Source organism: Lutra lutra, chromosome 3, assembly GCF_902655055.1.
Source record: "Lutra lutra chromosome 3, mLutLut1.2, whole genome shotgun sequence".
NCBI lineage: Eukaryota > Metazoa > Chordata > Mammalia > Carnivora > Mustelidae > Lutra > Lutra lutra.
In genome coordinates this window covers 132,936,724-132,954,397 of record NC_062280.1, presented here as the reverse complement: position 1 = coordinate 132,954,397, position 17,674 = coordinate 132,936,724, and the positions used below count along the sequence as shown (strand labels likewise).

Genomic DNA, 17,674 nt, shown 5'->3' with positions numbered 1-17,674 from the left:
AAAAAGAGAAAACCCTGCCAAAATGCACCTCAAAAGTAAGATTTATAAGGTACATGAACAAAACAAACAAAAAGACCAACAAAAGTAAAAGACAAGAGAAAAAAAAGAAACACCCAGCCAAAAGGAACCCCAAGAATAAGATTTATATAGTACAAAAACAAATACACAGAAACACTAACAGAAGAATAAGATGGGAAGATGGTTATAAACTCTCGATGTGGGCGAGGAAGGTTATTTCAGTTCTTCCTGTGTGAATCTTGTTATTTTTGTTAAAGGACTTAACTTTCCAGAGATACAGGGAAATTGAAACTGGTTTATATATAGGGGTGGCATTGAATAGGGAAAAAAGATTATATTGAAGCTTATATCTATATGTATTAAAAAAAAAGAAAAGAAAAAAATACAGGTATATTATACAGGTATATAAATACAGGTATGAAAGAAGTTCCAGTTAAAAAGCTATTATGGAATATGTTGCATTAAACCTCTAGTCATAATGGAAAGTAGGCTAAAAAAATTAAAAGAATAAGAATCATAAGAACGAATTAAAAAAAAAAAAGTTGTTATCTATGAAATATACAGGTTTGGGGGCAATACCAGGAGATTAATATATTGTTTTCCCCTGATGTTGGGGTTTTACATTTTTATGGGGACTCTGTGGTGGTTATCCTCTTGTTCTTTTGGCTTATCTTCTTGGGGAGGGTCCTGCTTGGGCTGAGTCACCCTGCCCCCTATTAGGGGATTGGCTCTGTGGAAACGGGTTTTTCAGGCTTTTGTTCTCTGGAGGTTTTGTTCTTTGGCGGCTTTTTGTGGCTTTTGTGGTTTTCGGAGGTTTAGTGGAAAGCAAACTGTCCACACCCAGACCTCTGCCTCAGAGAGAAGCCTCAGACTCCTTCCCTCTGGGTGGTCCAGAACACACAGACGCCCCCCATGCAAACTCCGCTGAACACCACAGCTCCCCACAGGTGGTGCGCACTCCCAGCCACTGTTAATGGTGGTCACCCGAGGCCCCCGCTTGTTTCTGCACCCCTGTGCCACTAAAACCGTGATATTGGTCCAGGCAAGCCCAAACCCAGGTTGCTGCCATTACCGGTACCGCTGTCTGGGGCCCACGCCCACAACTGACGCACTTGCACCAGGCGGAGGCGCAGGTCTTGTAATGCTGCCGGTCAAGGGACCCTGACCTGAGACTGCCCTGGGTTCTCTCAGGCACAGGCTGCACACCCCGCGGCCACACAGGTTGTAATCGGCTGCAGCCCAGAGACTGCAGGCTGGCGCCTACACCGGACTCCCTGAGGCACAGGCGGGGGTGCACCCAGCCGGAGAGGTGGTACAAGCCCCTGAAAGCCACAGGCTCAGGGACCACGGACTGGACTCCCTTGCCGGACTCTCTCTGGCTCGAGTGGTTGCTGGTGGTAACCACCCTGGGATCCTGGGCTTAGGTCTGTGCCCCTAACTGCCCAGTTCCACCAGTTGCCCCTTAAGATCTTTTGCTCTTTTTGAGTGCTTTTAACCAGTCTCCAAGTTAATGCGGTCCCCAATCACAGGGCACTTTCGTATTGGGGTATTACTTTCAAATGGTTTGCTTCTGGTGGCTCCCTCCCCCTTCTGTTTATTCTCCAATATCTGTCCAAGTGTTCCCACTCCCATTACCTCTCCACTGATATCTTCTGCCCCTATAGAGATCTAGAAGTGTACAGTCTTACATCTCAGGCTGATTTCATGGGTGTTCAGAGTGTTCTGGTAGATACTTAGCTTACTTTAGGAGACTGGTTGAAACAGGGTCTCCCACTTCTCTGCCATCCTGCCCCTCCTTTCATGGTTTTATGATTAAAGATTATGTTCATTGACTATGAGTGGTTTATTTAAAGAGCTGTATAATTATTTATATTCTTAAAACTTTTAGGTAAATATGTAGGAACTGTTCATTAAGACTGTTTTTGTCAGTTACATTAATACTTTTGTCTTTAAATTTAGGATCATGAAGACATACAGGAACAATAAAAATAAGTAACTTCAAATCTACTGTATTTAATTGCAGCATGGTATCTACTAAATAATTCCTCACTCTTGTACATAGCTTCTAAGTTTCAGCTTTAAGCTCCTTTTTTTTCCCCATTTGAAATTGTTTAGAGGATGGGGTGCCTGGCTGGCTCTGTCAAAAGAGGGTGTGACTCTTGATCTTGAGGTCCTATGTTCAAGCCCCACACTGGGTAATAGAGATTACTAAAAAAAAAAATAAATAAACTTTAAAAAATTAAACAAATAGTTTAGAGGAAAATCATATAAATTCAGAAAGTTAGATCCATTCTTGTTTTCCCCTTATTAAAATTTTATCTTATTCTAAGATAAAATGTGTTCTCCATTTTTCAGAAGAATAAGCTTAGTAAAATTGTTTTTCTATAAGGAATTTACCTTTTCAAGATACAGTATTTTATTGGTTTGTTTAGTGAATTTTAATTAAAATTCCCCTTAAATTTGCACTAGGTGAAGGGGCAAATTCAAATTCATTGATGGTAATTTTTTTGGCAGATGTCATATTACCCAAAACCAGTTCTGTATAGCATCGATTCAGGAGTTCTATAAGATCAGTCTTCTCTTTTCCATATGGTAACTATATAAGTATTTAAAGATTATCATCATGTGTTCCACTTAACCTTTTCTTAACTTCGAAATACTCCCTGTTCCTTTAATTCCGTATATAGTATGGTTTCCAAATCCTTCATTTACCAGTGTTCTTCTCAAAATGGAACCCAGAATTGAATGTAGTGTTATGTATTGTGACCAGATAGAATACAGTGGGATTTGCCTCCCTCATTTGGTCATATTTAGCATTTGAGAAATAGGGCATACAACCAAAGAGTGTATCTTTTTAGTAGATGTTACTTCATTGACCCATATCAAACTTGGGCTTTTTAAAGAAATGAACCTTTTATTTAAAATCTGGGCCTTCGTCTTATTTTTGGACAGTTGATACATGTACCTAAAACTAAGAACTTTGTATTTACATTTGCTTAATTTCTTGTTGTTGATTTTGACTCATCATTAAGTCTGTCTTTCAGTTTGGCTTCAGATTTAGTGTATATCATATTAGCCAGAGTTCCATTTAATGTTATCTTTAGATTTGAAAGACTTGTCTTTTTAATGTCTTAGATATTTTCCTTCATTTTTCATGAATAAAGTCTAATCACATGCTCACTGTAGCCTCTCCTTCTGATTGATCTTGCTCAAAGACTTACTGCTTGTTAAGATTAGTGGGTCAGCTGTCCACAAATTTTAACAGTATTCTCATTTAACTCACAGTTCAATTTTGTCTTATAAGACTACTTCTCAGGGTTGTTGTCTTCCATATACATTCATTAAATATTGGTTCTAAGGTTTCACTCTTTGCTCAGTCTTTTTCTGTTCTTTGTGGATATTATCTATACTGGTGTCTATAGTTACAACCTCTCAAATCTATGTTTCCAGTTAATTTTTGTTTTAAACTTTAAGCTTCATGAATCCCAACTGCATCACCCTACAGCTGTTCATTCGCTAAATCCTGTTTTTTATATTTATCTTTTCCTCTCCAGTCTCGTGACCACTACTATAGAATAGAGATTCATCATTTCTCATCCATCTTATAGCTTGTTTCCTAACTGGTTCCTCTGTCTCCCTCTTACACCCTTACAATTCACAATGCAACCTGATGACTTAGGTATCTAAAACATAAATGTGGTTGTGCCATTCCCATTAGTTTCAAGATAAAGTTTAAATTCCTCAGCTTCACTTATAAGGTCCTTCTTAAATTGGCCACAACCCACCTGCCTTGGATGGATAGACTAAGAAGATGCTATTTCTAATTCAAATATTTAAGATTAATGTTTCCAAGAATATTTTTGAAGGTTGCATGTAAAGTAAATTGAATTTTAGGCAGATTTACTAGAAATTTGTTATGACTGAAATTTTGTTATAATTAATGAAATCTAGAATCAATGCCAATTTGTTGTCTTTGTAGACATCACTAAACGTGCTGGAGAATTTTTTTCTGGAGAAATTTCTGAAAAGTCTCATTTAAATTGTATATTAAGTCTCATTGACTTATTTAGAGCATACTTTATATTCATTTTTAATTCTCTTCAATTGGTAGTGTTACTTGGCATATAAAATCTAAAATCTATAATAAAATCTAATTATAAAAGCTATAATTAAACTTTTTAAAAAGAAATAAAAAATAAACGTCTTTTTACCAGAAATAGGCTTTTTAGTTTTTAGCAGTGTAGTCCAAATCTACGGTATAGTTTGAATGAAGAAAAGAACTGAGCAGTTACTTATCAAGGAAGAGAAGAACAGATTTCTGCCAGAAATACTGGTTCTAAGGCATACTAGGAAGCAGAAGTGTTAGATGAGGATATATTAAAGTAAATAAACACAACTGCTTAAAAGCCATTTTATAGGGTCTTTAAAAATAATTACACATATTGTATAATGGAATTATCAAAGTGCTTTAACCTAGACATTTCATTTTATTAAATGAAGTAATAATTGATGAAATGTAAAGATGTTGAGACCTCACCAACATCATATGATTAGTTTGGGGCACAATTGGTATTAAAATGTAGTTTTTTGACTCCTAGTTTGGTACTGTTAACCAAATTAACAGGAATTGCTGCTGAAATGGAGATAGCATGGGAAAACAAAACCTCAGTGTATCAACACAGACTCCTTTTTAGCACATTACTACTAATAATGTAGCCTTTAGAATTGTTTCATATAAAAATATCATGAGTGCAGTTAGAGGTATCAGAATGCATCAGTAGAATAGGGAAGTGGAAGGTCCTGAATCTGGAGGATTTCCTATATTCACAAACAATGATACGGCCAAATTCTTAGGTTAACCATGTCACTTCCTTATAGCTCACACAGACGTGGAAAAGAAAAGCTCTAAGAGAAACCTGTTCAACCAAGAGTTAAGCTCACTCTTCCAGTGCTGAAACTGCTGCCACCTCTTTCTTCTCATTTAGCTTTAGCCATTGCCACCTGATGATAGTATTTGTGGGGGCTTGATTGACAGTGAGAAGGTTCCATGTCTTCTGCAAAATCAGCAAATGCTGTGGAATGTCGAGGGACTGCAAAGCAACAGGTACTGGCAGGTGGCTGTTAAGGAAGCTTTGATGTCTGGTAACTGTGAGAAAGCCCCAATCAAGAGTGGTATGGGGTCTCCTGGGTGGCTCAGTCAGTTAAGCATCTCACCCTTGATTTTGGCTCAGGTCATGATCTTGGGGTCCTGGTATTGAGCCCTATGGCTCTGCACTCATTGAGGCGTCTGCTTTGGGATTCTCTCTCCTCTTTCCATCTGCCTCTTCCCCGAAGCACATGTGCTTTGTCTTAAATAAATAATAAATCTTTTTTAAAAAGAATGTATAGCTATACAGTTTGACAAACTGTAGATTCTGTCATCCTCTGGTTCTAATTATTATTATTATTTTTTAAAGATTTTATTTATTTATTTGACAGACAGAGATCACAAGCAGGCAGAGAGGCAGGCAGAGAGAGAGGAAGGGAAGCAGGCTCCCTGCCGAGCAGAGAGCCCGATGTGGGACTCGATCCCAGGACCCTGAGATCATGACCCGAGCCGAAGGCAGCGGCTTAACCCACTGAGCCACCCAGGCGCCCCTCTGGTTCTAATTATTAACATGAGGCACAGGAATGAATGGAATCCTCATTCAGGAACATAATAAGATTCACACTTCTAGCACTGAGATTGAAAAAAAAAAGCATGAGCAAGCTAGTAGGATCACAATCCACTGTTCCAGACCAGAGTAATGGTAATAGAGGACTTGGGAATTCAAAGGACAGATCCAATATTAGTATAAAATGTCCAGATACAGGTCACAAATCATCTAGGAAATTTCAGTGTGTCCTGGAGAAAAATGTAAAATGTTGCCTTTTTGTTGGTTGTTGCTAGGCAAGAAAAAACCTGGTACTTTGAAAAGGGTAAAGAGAAACAGCAGTGGGATAATTTTTAGTACCTTTGTGTAGCCCTTTAACTTGTATTTTCTTATAGAAACAGTATTAAGCACAGATATTGGTAATTGTCAATAAGGACTACTTTTGTATAGTGCTTTTATAATTTCCCAAGCACTTTGCTATACATTTTGATGTACTAGAAACTGTGTGTTTAATAGAATTAAATCTATTCATTCAACAAATATTGAATGACAGGCAGTGTTCTCACGGCGTAGTATACATTAAAGAACATGGCAGAGTCCTTTTTCTAATAGGGTTTCTATTCTGGCAAGACAATAAGCAAAGCAAAAACAATGGGAGTTCCTAAGGTCTATAGTCTGTAGCAGGTGGTAAATTATACAATAAGAACAGCTTAAGGACAGATTGATGGGCAGTGGGGTAGAGCATGTGGAGTAAGGCAGTTGAAATAGGGGCGCCTGGGTGGCTCAGTGGGTTAAGCCGCTGCCTTCGGCTTAGGTCATGATCTCAGGGTCCTGGGATCGAGTCCCACATCGGGCTCTCTGCTCAGCAAGAAGCCTGCTTCCCTCTCTCTCTCTCTGCCTTCCTCTCCGTCTACTTGTGATCTCTCTCTGTCAAATAAATAAATAAAATCTTTAAAAAAAAAAAAGTTGAGGGGCGCCTGGGTGGCTCAGTGGGTTAAGCCACTGCCTTCGGCTCAGGTCATGGTCTCAGGGTCCTGGGATCGAGCCCCGCATCGGGCTCTCTGCTCCGCGGGGAGCCTGCTTCCCCCTCTCTCTCTGCCTGCTGCTCTGCCTACTTGTGATCTCTCTCTCTCTCTGTGTCAAATAAATAAATAAAATATTAAAAAAAAAAAGTTGAAATAGGTGAGATAGTGAGAAGACAATTAGCTGATTTGAAGAAGCTTAGGCAGTGAGACATGTGAATACCTAGGGTGAGAATAGTTTAGGCAGATTTCAGCCAGTACAGAGGTCTTAAGGTGGCTCATGTGTGTTTGATGGCTTCGAAGAACATAAGAAGGCCAGTGAGTCTGCCGCAGAGTGGAGTGAGGGAGGAAGTGTGGTAGAATCTTTGCTTAAAGACAACCTCAGAGGGGCGCCTGGGTGGCTCAGTGGGTTAAGCCTCTGCCTTCGGCTCAGGTCATGATCTCAGGGTTCTGGGATCGAGCCCCGCATCGGGCTCTCTGTTCAGCAGGGAGCCTGCTTCCTCCTCTCTCTCTGTCTGCCTCTCTACCTACTTGTGATCTCTATCTGTCAAATTAAAAAAAAAAAAAAAGACAACCTCAGATTCTGGCGCCTGGGTGGCTTAGTTGTTTAAGCATCTGACTCTAGATTTCTACTCAGGTCATGATCTCAAGTTTGTGAGATCAAGCTCCCTGTCGGGCTCTGCTCTGGGCATGGAGCCTGGTTAAGATTCCTCTCCCTCTCCTTCTGCTTCTCACCTCTCTTATCCTACCCACTATCCCTCATTAAAAAATAAATAAATAAAAGACCTAACCAAAGTCTAGTTAAGGTAGAACTCAAAACCATTTATAGTGACTATAGATTCTTTGTGCCCTACAGTTGGCTTCATTGACAATTCTCTATTTCCAGAAGGGGTGGGTTAAAGGGAAATAGTGACTGATAAATAATCTTTATTATAATTTACATTTTATTCTTCAACATAAACCATCTTTATTAAATAAATCTCAGCCAGCCTGAGTTTATTTTCACAGTTTTTGCTAAAGGAGAAATGCAGCCTTGGCACAGTTTGATTTTATTCTTTACTGTGTTTTAAGTTATTAATTAACTTGAAGCATAACCTTTGATTTTGCTTTCAGGAATAACATACTAAACATGGGACTATTTAACACTAATTCGAAAGATCTTAATTTATATTTATAATTTCATTACACTTTTTTCTAATCCTTTCTTTTAAAGATATGGGCATACTGCTGGAGAAGCTACACATGATGCAGTAGATTCTGCCATCAATGTTGGTGTAACTGCCTATAATATTGACAACATTGGTATCAAAGCAATGGTGAAGAAAACTGCAAAAGAAACGGGACAAACACTCCTTGAAGACTATAAAATAGTTGATAATTCTAAGGGAAGAAATCAAGAAGGAAGAGCAAACGTAAACATGAAAAGGGAGAAGGGTGAGGAGACAAAGGAACTAGAGAAGAGTGAGGCAAAGAAGAAAGAGAAATGATGGAAGTGCTGTGAATCACCTATACCAAAGCCTTACAAGGTGGATACATTTTTGTTAAATAGGCAAATGTGGAATTCCCCACAGATTAACCAGTGTTTTTAAAATGTATTCATTCCTATGAAGTGACTATTTCATAAGCTTTATAGCATGTATTCTATTTACAAGGAAGAGAATCAGTATTCTTGCATATGGCCTTTAGAATATAGGGTTATATTCTCATTATTTTTTCTAAATGTGGCTGAAATATTTTTGCAGTTAAAATAAGATTAATAATACATATGCTATAAACCTCATTAAACCTGATGTTAAACTATTTTTGTATTTGCTGTCTTTCAAAAAGCAAGATAGGAAATTATATATTTACATAAAATTTGGCATTTAGTAACCTTAGCTCTAGTTGTACTTGAAAGAATGACTTAAAATATTGTCTGCTGGCTTTGCACTAATTGTGGATTTTTTTTTCCCCTAGGTGCTTATCAGAATTTTCAGTGTGTAAGCTAAAAATAACTATAATCCTAAACTAAAAGAATTCTCAGATAACATTTAAAAGACTTTTTTAATCATGAAAAATAAGATGAGGTTCTATAAAATTATTTGGTAGCTTATATCTTCGTTAGGAAGGGGGATGGTCTTTCTGATTTAGAATGAATACAAAGATTTTTTTTTTAATCTTCTAGATTTAGACTGCTATTGATCTACTAGGAGCCTAGGAAGTTTTGGTATATGATTGATATTGTATTAAAATTTGTGAATATCATCACCTTAATTGGACAAAAAAGTACTTTAAGAAATTATTTTACCATATCTACTTCTTTAAGTTACTCCAAGAGGCTAAATTTGTATAAAAAATATAAACAGAATTTTTTGGATGGTAAATGTATTTTCATTTTGAGATTTAGTCATTGGAATTTTTATGTTAAAGCCAATAAATTATTAGAAAAGCTTCTATTTATAATCATGGTTAAGAATGTGAAGAATTCAGGCTTAATCCATGGTGGGTGAGGTATAATGGTTTCCACTCTGGCAGAAGACAGGACATTCACACACTTATAAGGTACAAATACATAAGTAAATACCTAATGGCATTTTATTTTTGTTTACTGATTATAAATGATTGGTATTGATTTTCATATCTATTGTCCATTCTGATATTTCTGGCTACTTTAGTTTAATGGCTACTTAGTTTGTTAGACCTTATTTGAAACTGTCTTAAAAACACCCTTTATGAATAAACTGTTTCTGAATTACTTGGCCTCAAATGTATGCACAGGATCGTATTTTGGGAACACCTAGAATTAATGGATCCTTTCCCTAAGGCTAAGGATAATGTGGAAATAAAACTGAATTGGTAAATAGCTTCCAGTTAATCTCTGCCTTAAATTTGAGAAGTGGAATGACAAATAGTGGACCCTAAAGTTTACAAAGTTAACTTAGAGCAGTGGTCAGCAAAACTGGATTTGTCAAAAATTGGATTTGTATTTAGTTGTCCATTTTACTTCATTCTGCTTTGCTTATTTGGTTGTGGGTTGCTTTTTTAGATTAATAGACATAATCTTTATAAGTATAACTTCTATATTAGAGTGTTCCAGAGAAACAGGACCATTAGGAGAGAGAAATAAACATGTGCATGCATGTGTGTATATAAAGAGATTACGAGGAATTGGCTCACTGTTATTTCTGAATAGCTTGTTTTCATCAAAATTTTTTTCTATTCATATTTAAAGATATAGAAAGCTGAATATCTTTAAGAACATAGATTAGGTGGGGGGGAGGCCCCAAATAATATCTTCAGATGTATTCTATGCAAAAAGTTGTCACATGTGAAGAAATAATTTGATCACCCTGAAAGTTGTTCATTAAGAGGAAACAGTGACTAATGGCAAGTGTCCTCTACACAGGCACATACACACACACACACCCCAATCCATTTTGGAAGCCAGCTGAGGAGCAAATTGCTAGAGTGTGCTGTTAAGGAAGCAAGATCACTGTGAAAAGGGATAGGGTCCCAGCATTTACAGATTTAAGAAGCTCCATAGACAATTAGTTAATAAAACATTGCTCTTTAGGGAGTAACTGAATTGGGAGCTGAAAGAATGAGGTTTTGGTTGATAGCAGTTTTTGAACTTAAGTTTTCTCAGGTAAAGCCACTCTGGTGACAGGATTCAGAGTATTTATAGCTATGGAAGTGGAGTGGAGATTAAAGCAATGAGAGTTGCAAGTTGAAGGGCAAGGTTATGGGAAAACTTTCCATGGAAAGACTTTTTTTTTTTTTTTTTTAAAGATTTTACCTATTTATTTGACAGAGAGATCACAAGCAGGCAGAGAGGCAGGCAGAGAGAGAGGAGGAAGCAGGCTCCCTGCCGAGCAGAGAGCCCGATGCGGGGCTCGATCCCAGGACTCCGAGATCACGACCCAAGCCGAAGGCAGCGGCCCAACCCACTGAGCCACCCAGGAGCCCCTGGAAAGACACTTTTAATGTCATAGTCAGTAGATAAGGAATGACCGTGAAGTCTCTGGGTAGAAAAAATGAGAAGGAGTAGAAGGTTGTTACATCAGGAATGCATCCCATTTATAGTTGCACCAAAAATACAATACCTAGGAATACACTTAACCAAAGAGGTGAAAGGTCTTTACTCCGAAAACTGTAACATTGAAAGAAATTGAAGACACAAACAAATGGAAAGATACCGCATGCCCATGGATTGGAAGAACAAATACTGTTAAAATGTCCATACTACCCAAAGAAATCTACAGATTTGATGCAATCCCTATCAAAATACCAATAGCATTTTTCACAGAACTAGATCAAATAATCCTAAAGTTTGTATGGAACCACAAAAGACCCTAAATAGCCAGACAATCTTGAAAAAGAAGAACAAAACTGGTATCACAATCTCAGATTTCAAGATATAGTACAAAGCTATAGTAATCAAAATAGTGGGGTTCTGATAAAAAAAAAAATCAACACATAATGGGATAGAGAGCCCAGAAATAAACTCATGATTACATTGTCAATTAATATTTGACAAAAGAAGCAAGAATATGCAATGGGGAAAAGAACAGTCTCCTCAACAAATGGTGCTGGGAAAATTGGACAGCCATAATGCAAAAGAATGGAACTGGACCACTTGTACACAAAAACTCAAAATTGATCAATCTAAAATGGTTCTAACCTAAATGTGAGAACTGAAACCATAAAAACTCCATTATTAAGAAGATACCAAAATAAAAAGCTTCTGCACTGCAAAGGAAATAAAACTAAAAGACAACTTACTGAATAGGAAAAAATATTTGTAAATGATATCCAATAAAGGATTAGTATCCAAAATATATAAAGAACTTCTATAACAACACCAGAAAGCCAAGTGATCCAATTAAAAATAGGCAGAAGACATGAACAGACATTTCTTCAAAGAAGACACACAGATGGCCAAGATGAGATACCACCTCACACCTGTCAGAATGGCTAAACTCAAAAACACAAGTGTTGGCAAGGGTGTGGAGAAAAGAGAACACTTGTGCACTGTTGGTGGGAATGCAAACTGGTACAGCCAGCATGGAGGTTCCTTAAAAAAAAGGGGGGGGGGGGGTGGGGGGGGGGGGGGGTTATGGATATTGGGGAGGGTATGTGCTATGGTGAGTGCTGTGAAGTGTGTAAACCTGGCGATTCGCAGACCTGTACCCCTGGGGATAAAAATACATGTTTATAAAAAATAAAATTTATAGGTGGAAAAAAAAATAGAACTACCATATGATTCAGTAATTCTATTACTGGGTATTTACCCAAAGAATACAAAAACACCTATTTAAAAGATTTATTTACCCCTATGTTTACTGCAGCATTATTGACAATAGCCAAATTATGGAAGCAGCCCACAATTCCTTCTATAGATGAGTGGATAAAGAAGACATTATATAATACATGTAATGGAAAGTTACTCAGAAAAAAAGAATGAAACTTTGCCATTTTCAACTAGATGGATGGTTGTAAAGAATACGATGCTAAGTGAAGGAAGTCAGAGAAAGGTTAAATGCCATATGATTTCACTTATATGTGGAATGTAAGAAAACAAATGAACAAAAAAAGACTAAAACAAAAGAAACCCACCAGATTCTTAAGTATAAACAAACTGATAGTTGCCAGAGGAAAGGTAGGTGGGCAGATGGGTGAAATAGATGAAAGGGATTAAGAGTACACTTATGATGAGCACTGAATAATGTATAGAATTGTTGAATCACTATATCCCTGAAACTAATACTATGTTAACTTCTGGAATTATTTTTCTTTTAATTAAAAAGGGAGTGGGTTTTTACATGAGGATGGAAGAGTAGTGATCTAGAAATGACATTAGAGGTGGAGAGAATTCTTGACCCTTCTGACCCAAAGAGGCAGGGGGTTCTGTAAAGAAACCAGAGAATAAAAACCATCCCCAGCTCACTTCCATCCCTACCCCTTCAGTCTGTGAGAGACAGAAACTAATAATTCTGGCTGGGAAAGAACAAAGAAAGCCACCAAGGCAGGGAATAGACACTGTTGAGTGTCTGAGACCTGCAACTTGCTCCCCACAACCTGTCTTAGGCTGAGCACAAAAGTGGGAGTAAAGAATTTGCCATACTCCATGACTTAATTGACGGAATTCTTCCATATTAAACTTTTAAAATTAACTAGAGGGTTTTTTGAAAGCGATGAACCTATTTAGCATTTCTTACAAATCACTTTGTACATAATAAACCCTCGATTGTTATTAATTAATTCCTCAAAATGCTTCAAATTCTCTTTTCACCTACTAATCTGGGTTGTTCTTGACACTAAACAGGTACCAATCAAATGTGCTACTTACTAAACTTAATGTTCAATTCAAACAATTAAATTCTAAATTGTCCCCATGCTTAAAATATCTCCCAATACAGTCTTTCCAAATTTCCAGAATCTCCCTTCTCTCTTTTAAAACCCACTTTTTAATTGAAGACTTGACTTATTTCCAGCATGTTATCTAATGAACCATTCTACCGTTTTATACAAACTAAGTGTAGCAACCATGGGTTCAAAGGTTTTTTCTATTTTTCCCACAAATGATCAAGTTTCCATAAGTATGTTGGTAAGCAGCAACCCAATGAAACAAGCATTTACCAAATATGATTTTTATGCTTAAAAAAAAAATCTTTTAAAGAGTATCCTGCAGATATAACCAATATGTATATAGTGACCACTACCATGGGTCACTCTTCTCAACACTAAAGACAAAGCAATAAGCAGAATAAAGAAATTCTTTACCAGAGTACTTGTGCTGATTTGTGTCAGAAAATGTCCCATGCTCACACTTCTTAAATTGATTCAGGATATGGAAAATGTAACAGAGAAGTCAGAGGTAAAGGCAGCCCATCTTTCTACTCAAAGATGGATGGGAGCCAGGGATAATACTAAAGCCCAGACATATCAGGAGCAGAATGCAAAATTTGTGATTACAAATATAAGCATGAAACTTCAATCAGTTGTAAGCAGCTTTGTGTCCACGCACAGTCTGCAGATTTGGCAAAACAAAGAATAATCTGTACTGGAAACTCAGTTCAGGCCCTGCCTTCTCAAAGGCTGCTCCTCAGGCACTCCGAACCAGAGCCTGTAGTATGCAGTAAACTTGAAGAAAGGCACTGCCATTCTTGAATTCCGCATTTCCCTAACAAGGGATAAGAGTAAAGTAAACATCAGGCCTGGGTCAGTGTTTTAAAAAAGCACCAAGGCCAACAGTCCCTACTCCCTTACAGTCAGCCATGTAGCTGGTACACATCCTCCTTCCACCTGGAAAGAGGAATGGGGCCCCAGCTTTTGGGCCTTGGGAGGCGCTTTAGAACACCGTCTTTCCAGGACAATGAGACCTCTTTACGTTTTAGCTACACTCGGTGGCGGCGGAGCCTGTGTCCCATTCCTGCACTAGGACCGTGAGCTATCCTCCGCCCCCCCGGGCGATGCCCTCTGACGTCACTGCGAGGCGCCGGGAAGCCGGCGACTGTGAGTACACCATGACAACAGCTCCTGACAATACCCGCCTCCCCAGCTTCTGGATGTCCCTTCAGGTCTTGTGGTCTTAGCTGTAAAAGACGAAGGGCATGGGGCCGTTTCTGATCCCACAGTATGGAGGAAGGGAGAGGCGATAACTTCGACGGTGTGAGCACCGACCCCCTTAAAATGGAGTTACTGGAAGAAATCCGTTTGAAGTGAGTTGGAGGGCGGCGCGCGGGCTACCGCGCGGGTGTCTGGTTCAGGTACACGCCGCCTGAGATGCCCATGTGTGTGCCCTGCTGTTGAAAGCTGGAGCCACTGAGGTCGATGTGACGTCAGCAATGTGATTAATACTCCGGCAGTCTGGCGACTTGGAGACACTGTTTTGTAGGAAAGATTCATTTGCCTCTTTGACTAAGTGGCAATAAAATAAAATAAAAATAGGCAGATTATGAGGTAGGATCTTCTGTCTTTAGCATCAGGTCAAATGGAGTGTATGGTGTGCATATACTGTAATGCTAAAATATGTCTTTGATTTTCACGTTCCGCTAAATTGAGCTTTTCTGTTTCAGAGAAACAAAGGTTTTGTTTAGTTATGCTTGTCTTAATATCCCTTGAGGAGAAGTTATGAAACGGTGACATTTTAAATAATGCTCCTCCTGTGTACTTTTAAAAAATACTCAATATCATAGTTTTTATTAAATCTTTGAGACATTTTAAGTGTTTTGTTTTTTTGTTTTTTGGGGGGTTTTTTTGATACCCACAGTCTCACCAGCAGGCCCCATGAGATTTATACTCACCTCTGTGCCCCTAAAGCTTCCTGTGCTTTCCTCTGTTGTAGCTCTAACAACACTTGTTTAATTGCTCGGTTATTTCTTGGCCTAATATTAAGCTGTAAGCATTCTGAGAATGCTTACATTCTGAGAATGTTCCCTGAGTCAGTAGAGTATAAAAGAAAGCACTTTAGAGGAATCCTACATAAATTTAAATTGCAGCTCTTACCACTGAGTAACTACATGATCTTGGGCTAGTTAATGAACCACTAAGTTTCAGTTTACTCAACTCTAAGATTGGTGTGCAAATCATTATGCCCCATGTGGTTGTTGCCAGGATTGAAAGAAAAGTGTGTAAAGCACTTAACATCAGCTTATAATAAGCACTCGATGGATGTTAGCCACTGTTAGTGTCATTGTTCAGTTCATTCAGGCACTGTAGTATTTGCAGCATTTATCACAATGCCTTGACATAATAGGCAATCAAAAGTACATATTGCATAAATGATTTTGCCATATTTTGATAATTAATGTGCTATTTTACTGATGTCCTAAGTAGATAATTTCTGGAATGCTATTTGTGTGTATGTGGATTTTTTAAAAATTATTAATTTTTTTAATTTTTAATTTTTTTAATTTATATATATATTTATATTTTATTTATTTTTTTATTAGTTCCTCTTTTACTCTTTGTTTCAGATTTTCAGTTACCTGTTGCCCTAGCTATTCCATTCTCTCATCCCAGTTAATTTTTTAGGCCTTGAGAAACCAGATAACAACTTCTTGGGATCATATTTAAGTTAAGAGTAAAGGGTTTCTAAAGGTCACCAGGGGGCTTCTGAGCTTTAGTGCATATTAGGGTCTCTATGGACCTTGGTAATCAGAAGTCTCCATTTGCCTGATTTCAGATTCTCAACCATCCCTTCAATAAGTGATGTTTCATAATAAATTGTTCCTAAAGTAGTGGTGTGTTATTATGTGTTATTATTTATATATTATAATTGGATCATAACAAGATATTTTAAATAATAGGGATATAGTGCAACTATCAATGCTTGAAATAAGACACAAGGTAGCGGAACTGGAAGCCAAACTCAATACTGATGATGAAGGTATATAAGTATATATTTTTATATGTGGCTCTTATATAATTATTGTTTATTTTGCCAAGATACTTACAGTGCATTAAATACATAGGAAATAATAGTACCAAGGTTTCAGTACTGCTTTTTGGCAGCATTAATAATAATTTATTATAGAGACTTTTAAAACTAATATTTCAGTATCAAACCTGTTAATGCATAATTATTCATCTACTTACAAGTTCAAAATGTTCATTCAATAGTTAGTAAAACCTTTATTACATGACATCAATACATTATTGTTTTTGGTAAATAACAAAATGCCACAAGTTTTCTATTTAACTCAAGTAATACCCTTTGTATCTTAACTTCTGGATTTGGCTATAACTTGAAAATCTTTAGCTAGGTTTTGGCTATTTGCATTGGAAGAAAGGTGGGGGTAGGGTGTGTGGTGAGTGTTGTGCACACACACACACACCCTCGCATACCCACATATCCATATAACCTTAAAATTTATAATGTATGTAAGATATTAATTCATTCTACAAATATCAAGACCCTGCCATGTGTCAACACTTTGAATGGAAGACCTTTCCCTATTTTGAAGAGATTCATTGACTATAGGGAGAAAGTATCAAACAAAATGTGAATATTAGAAGAGATGTAAGGAGAAATGGAAACTTAGTTAAGGAAACCTAACACAACTTGGATGAAGACATAAAGGCAGCCTTTCCAGAGGAGGCAGTGTTTGAACTGAATGCTAAAGGAGTTTCTTAGGTTAAGGTGGTAGAGTTTTGTTTTGTTTTGTTTTAAGATTTTATTTATTTGAGAGAGAGAGAGAAAGACAGAGATAGCAAAGAGAGTACAAGTGGGGAGGAGAGGGAGAAGCAGGCTCCCCACTGAGCAGGAAGTCTGATGTGGGGCTTAGTCCCAGGACCCTGGCATCATGACCTGAGCTATAAAGGCAGAGGCTTAATCAACTGAGGCACCCAAGTACCCCTGGACTTTGGTTCTTAAATCCATTTATACTTTTCTGTTGGGGAAGCCATGAACAAACACAGTTAGTAGTCCTATGATAAATAAAATACTATTTTTTTTAAGTACCCAATGCTCTTTTAAAGCTTGATTGGAGAACACTACTTTGTCCTAAGGCTGAAGTAGCTTCCTATGTCTCCACATCTATATCTGGGATATATATAACTGGCTTTGGTGGGGAGACTGTGAGTGCACTTACCAAATAGTTGAATTGGCAAGACTAGCTTGAATTTTCTCATCTATCCAGTTACAGACAAAACAGGTCACATGCACAGCAATGCAGGTCACACTCACAGATACACATGCAATTCAATAACCATGCCCATTAGTAAAATGTAAGCCCAACAAATGGTATCAGTAAATCTTACAGGGCAAAACTGGTATGTGCGTATAAAAAGAAAAGGTAAAATGATGGACAAGTAAGTTATTTCCTCCATGGGCCAAAGCTAAACTCTAAGGTGAAGGGGTCAGAAATATATACCCCTTCTTTAAATAAAGCCAGGAACTATGTCAGGTGAGGTCCTTATTATTATCCCCATTGATGGAAATATGGATTTTAGGAATTTAAGTAACTTGCTAAGATTATATAGCATATCATTTCTTCCTAAATTATCTATCTGCCAGTA

At 37.6% G+C, this 17,674-nt stretch overlaps 2 protein-coding genes across 2 annotated transcripts in view; both read left to right on the top strand.

The window, feature by feature from the left end:
* The window catches only part of SPART (spartin), a 38,505-nt gene extending 28,989 nt beyond the window's left edge, over positions 1 to 9,516 (top strand). The window contains 1 exon segment of the mRNA XM_047723170.1: positions 7,887 to 9,516. Within this exon segment, the coding sequence (XP_047579126.1) occupies positions 7,887 to 8,160 (274 nt within the window). The 3' untranslated portion in view covers positions 8,161 to 9,516.
* A 4,440-nt stretch (positions 9,517 to 13,956) lies between these two features.
* CCDC169 (coiled-coil domain containing 169) overlaps positions 13,957 to 17,674 on the top strand; it is a 47,774-nt gene continuing 44,056 nt past the window's right edge. Inside the window, exons 1-2 of the mRNA XM_047722054.1 lie at positions 13,957 to 14,373; positions 15,964 to 16,043. Of these exons, the coding sequence (XP_047578010.1) occupies positions 14,291 to 14,373; positions 15,964 to 16,043 (163 nt within the window). The 5' untranslated portion in view covers positions 13,957 to 14,290. The remainder of the gene's footprint in view (positions 14,374 to 15,963; positions 16,044 to 17,674) is intronic.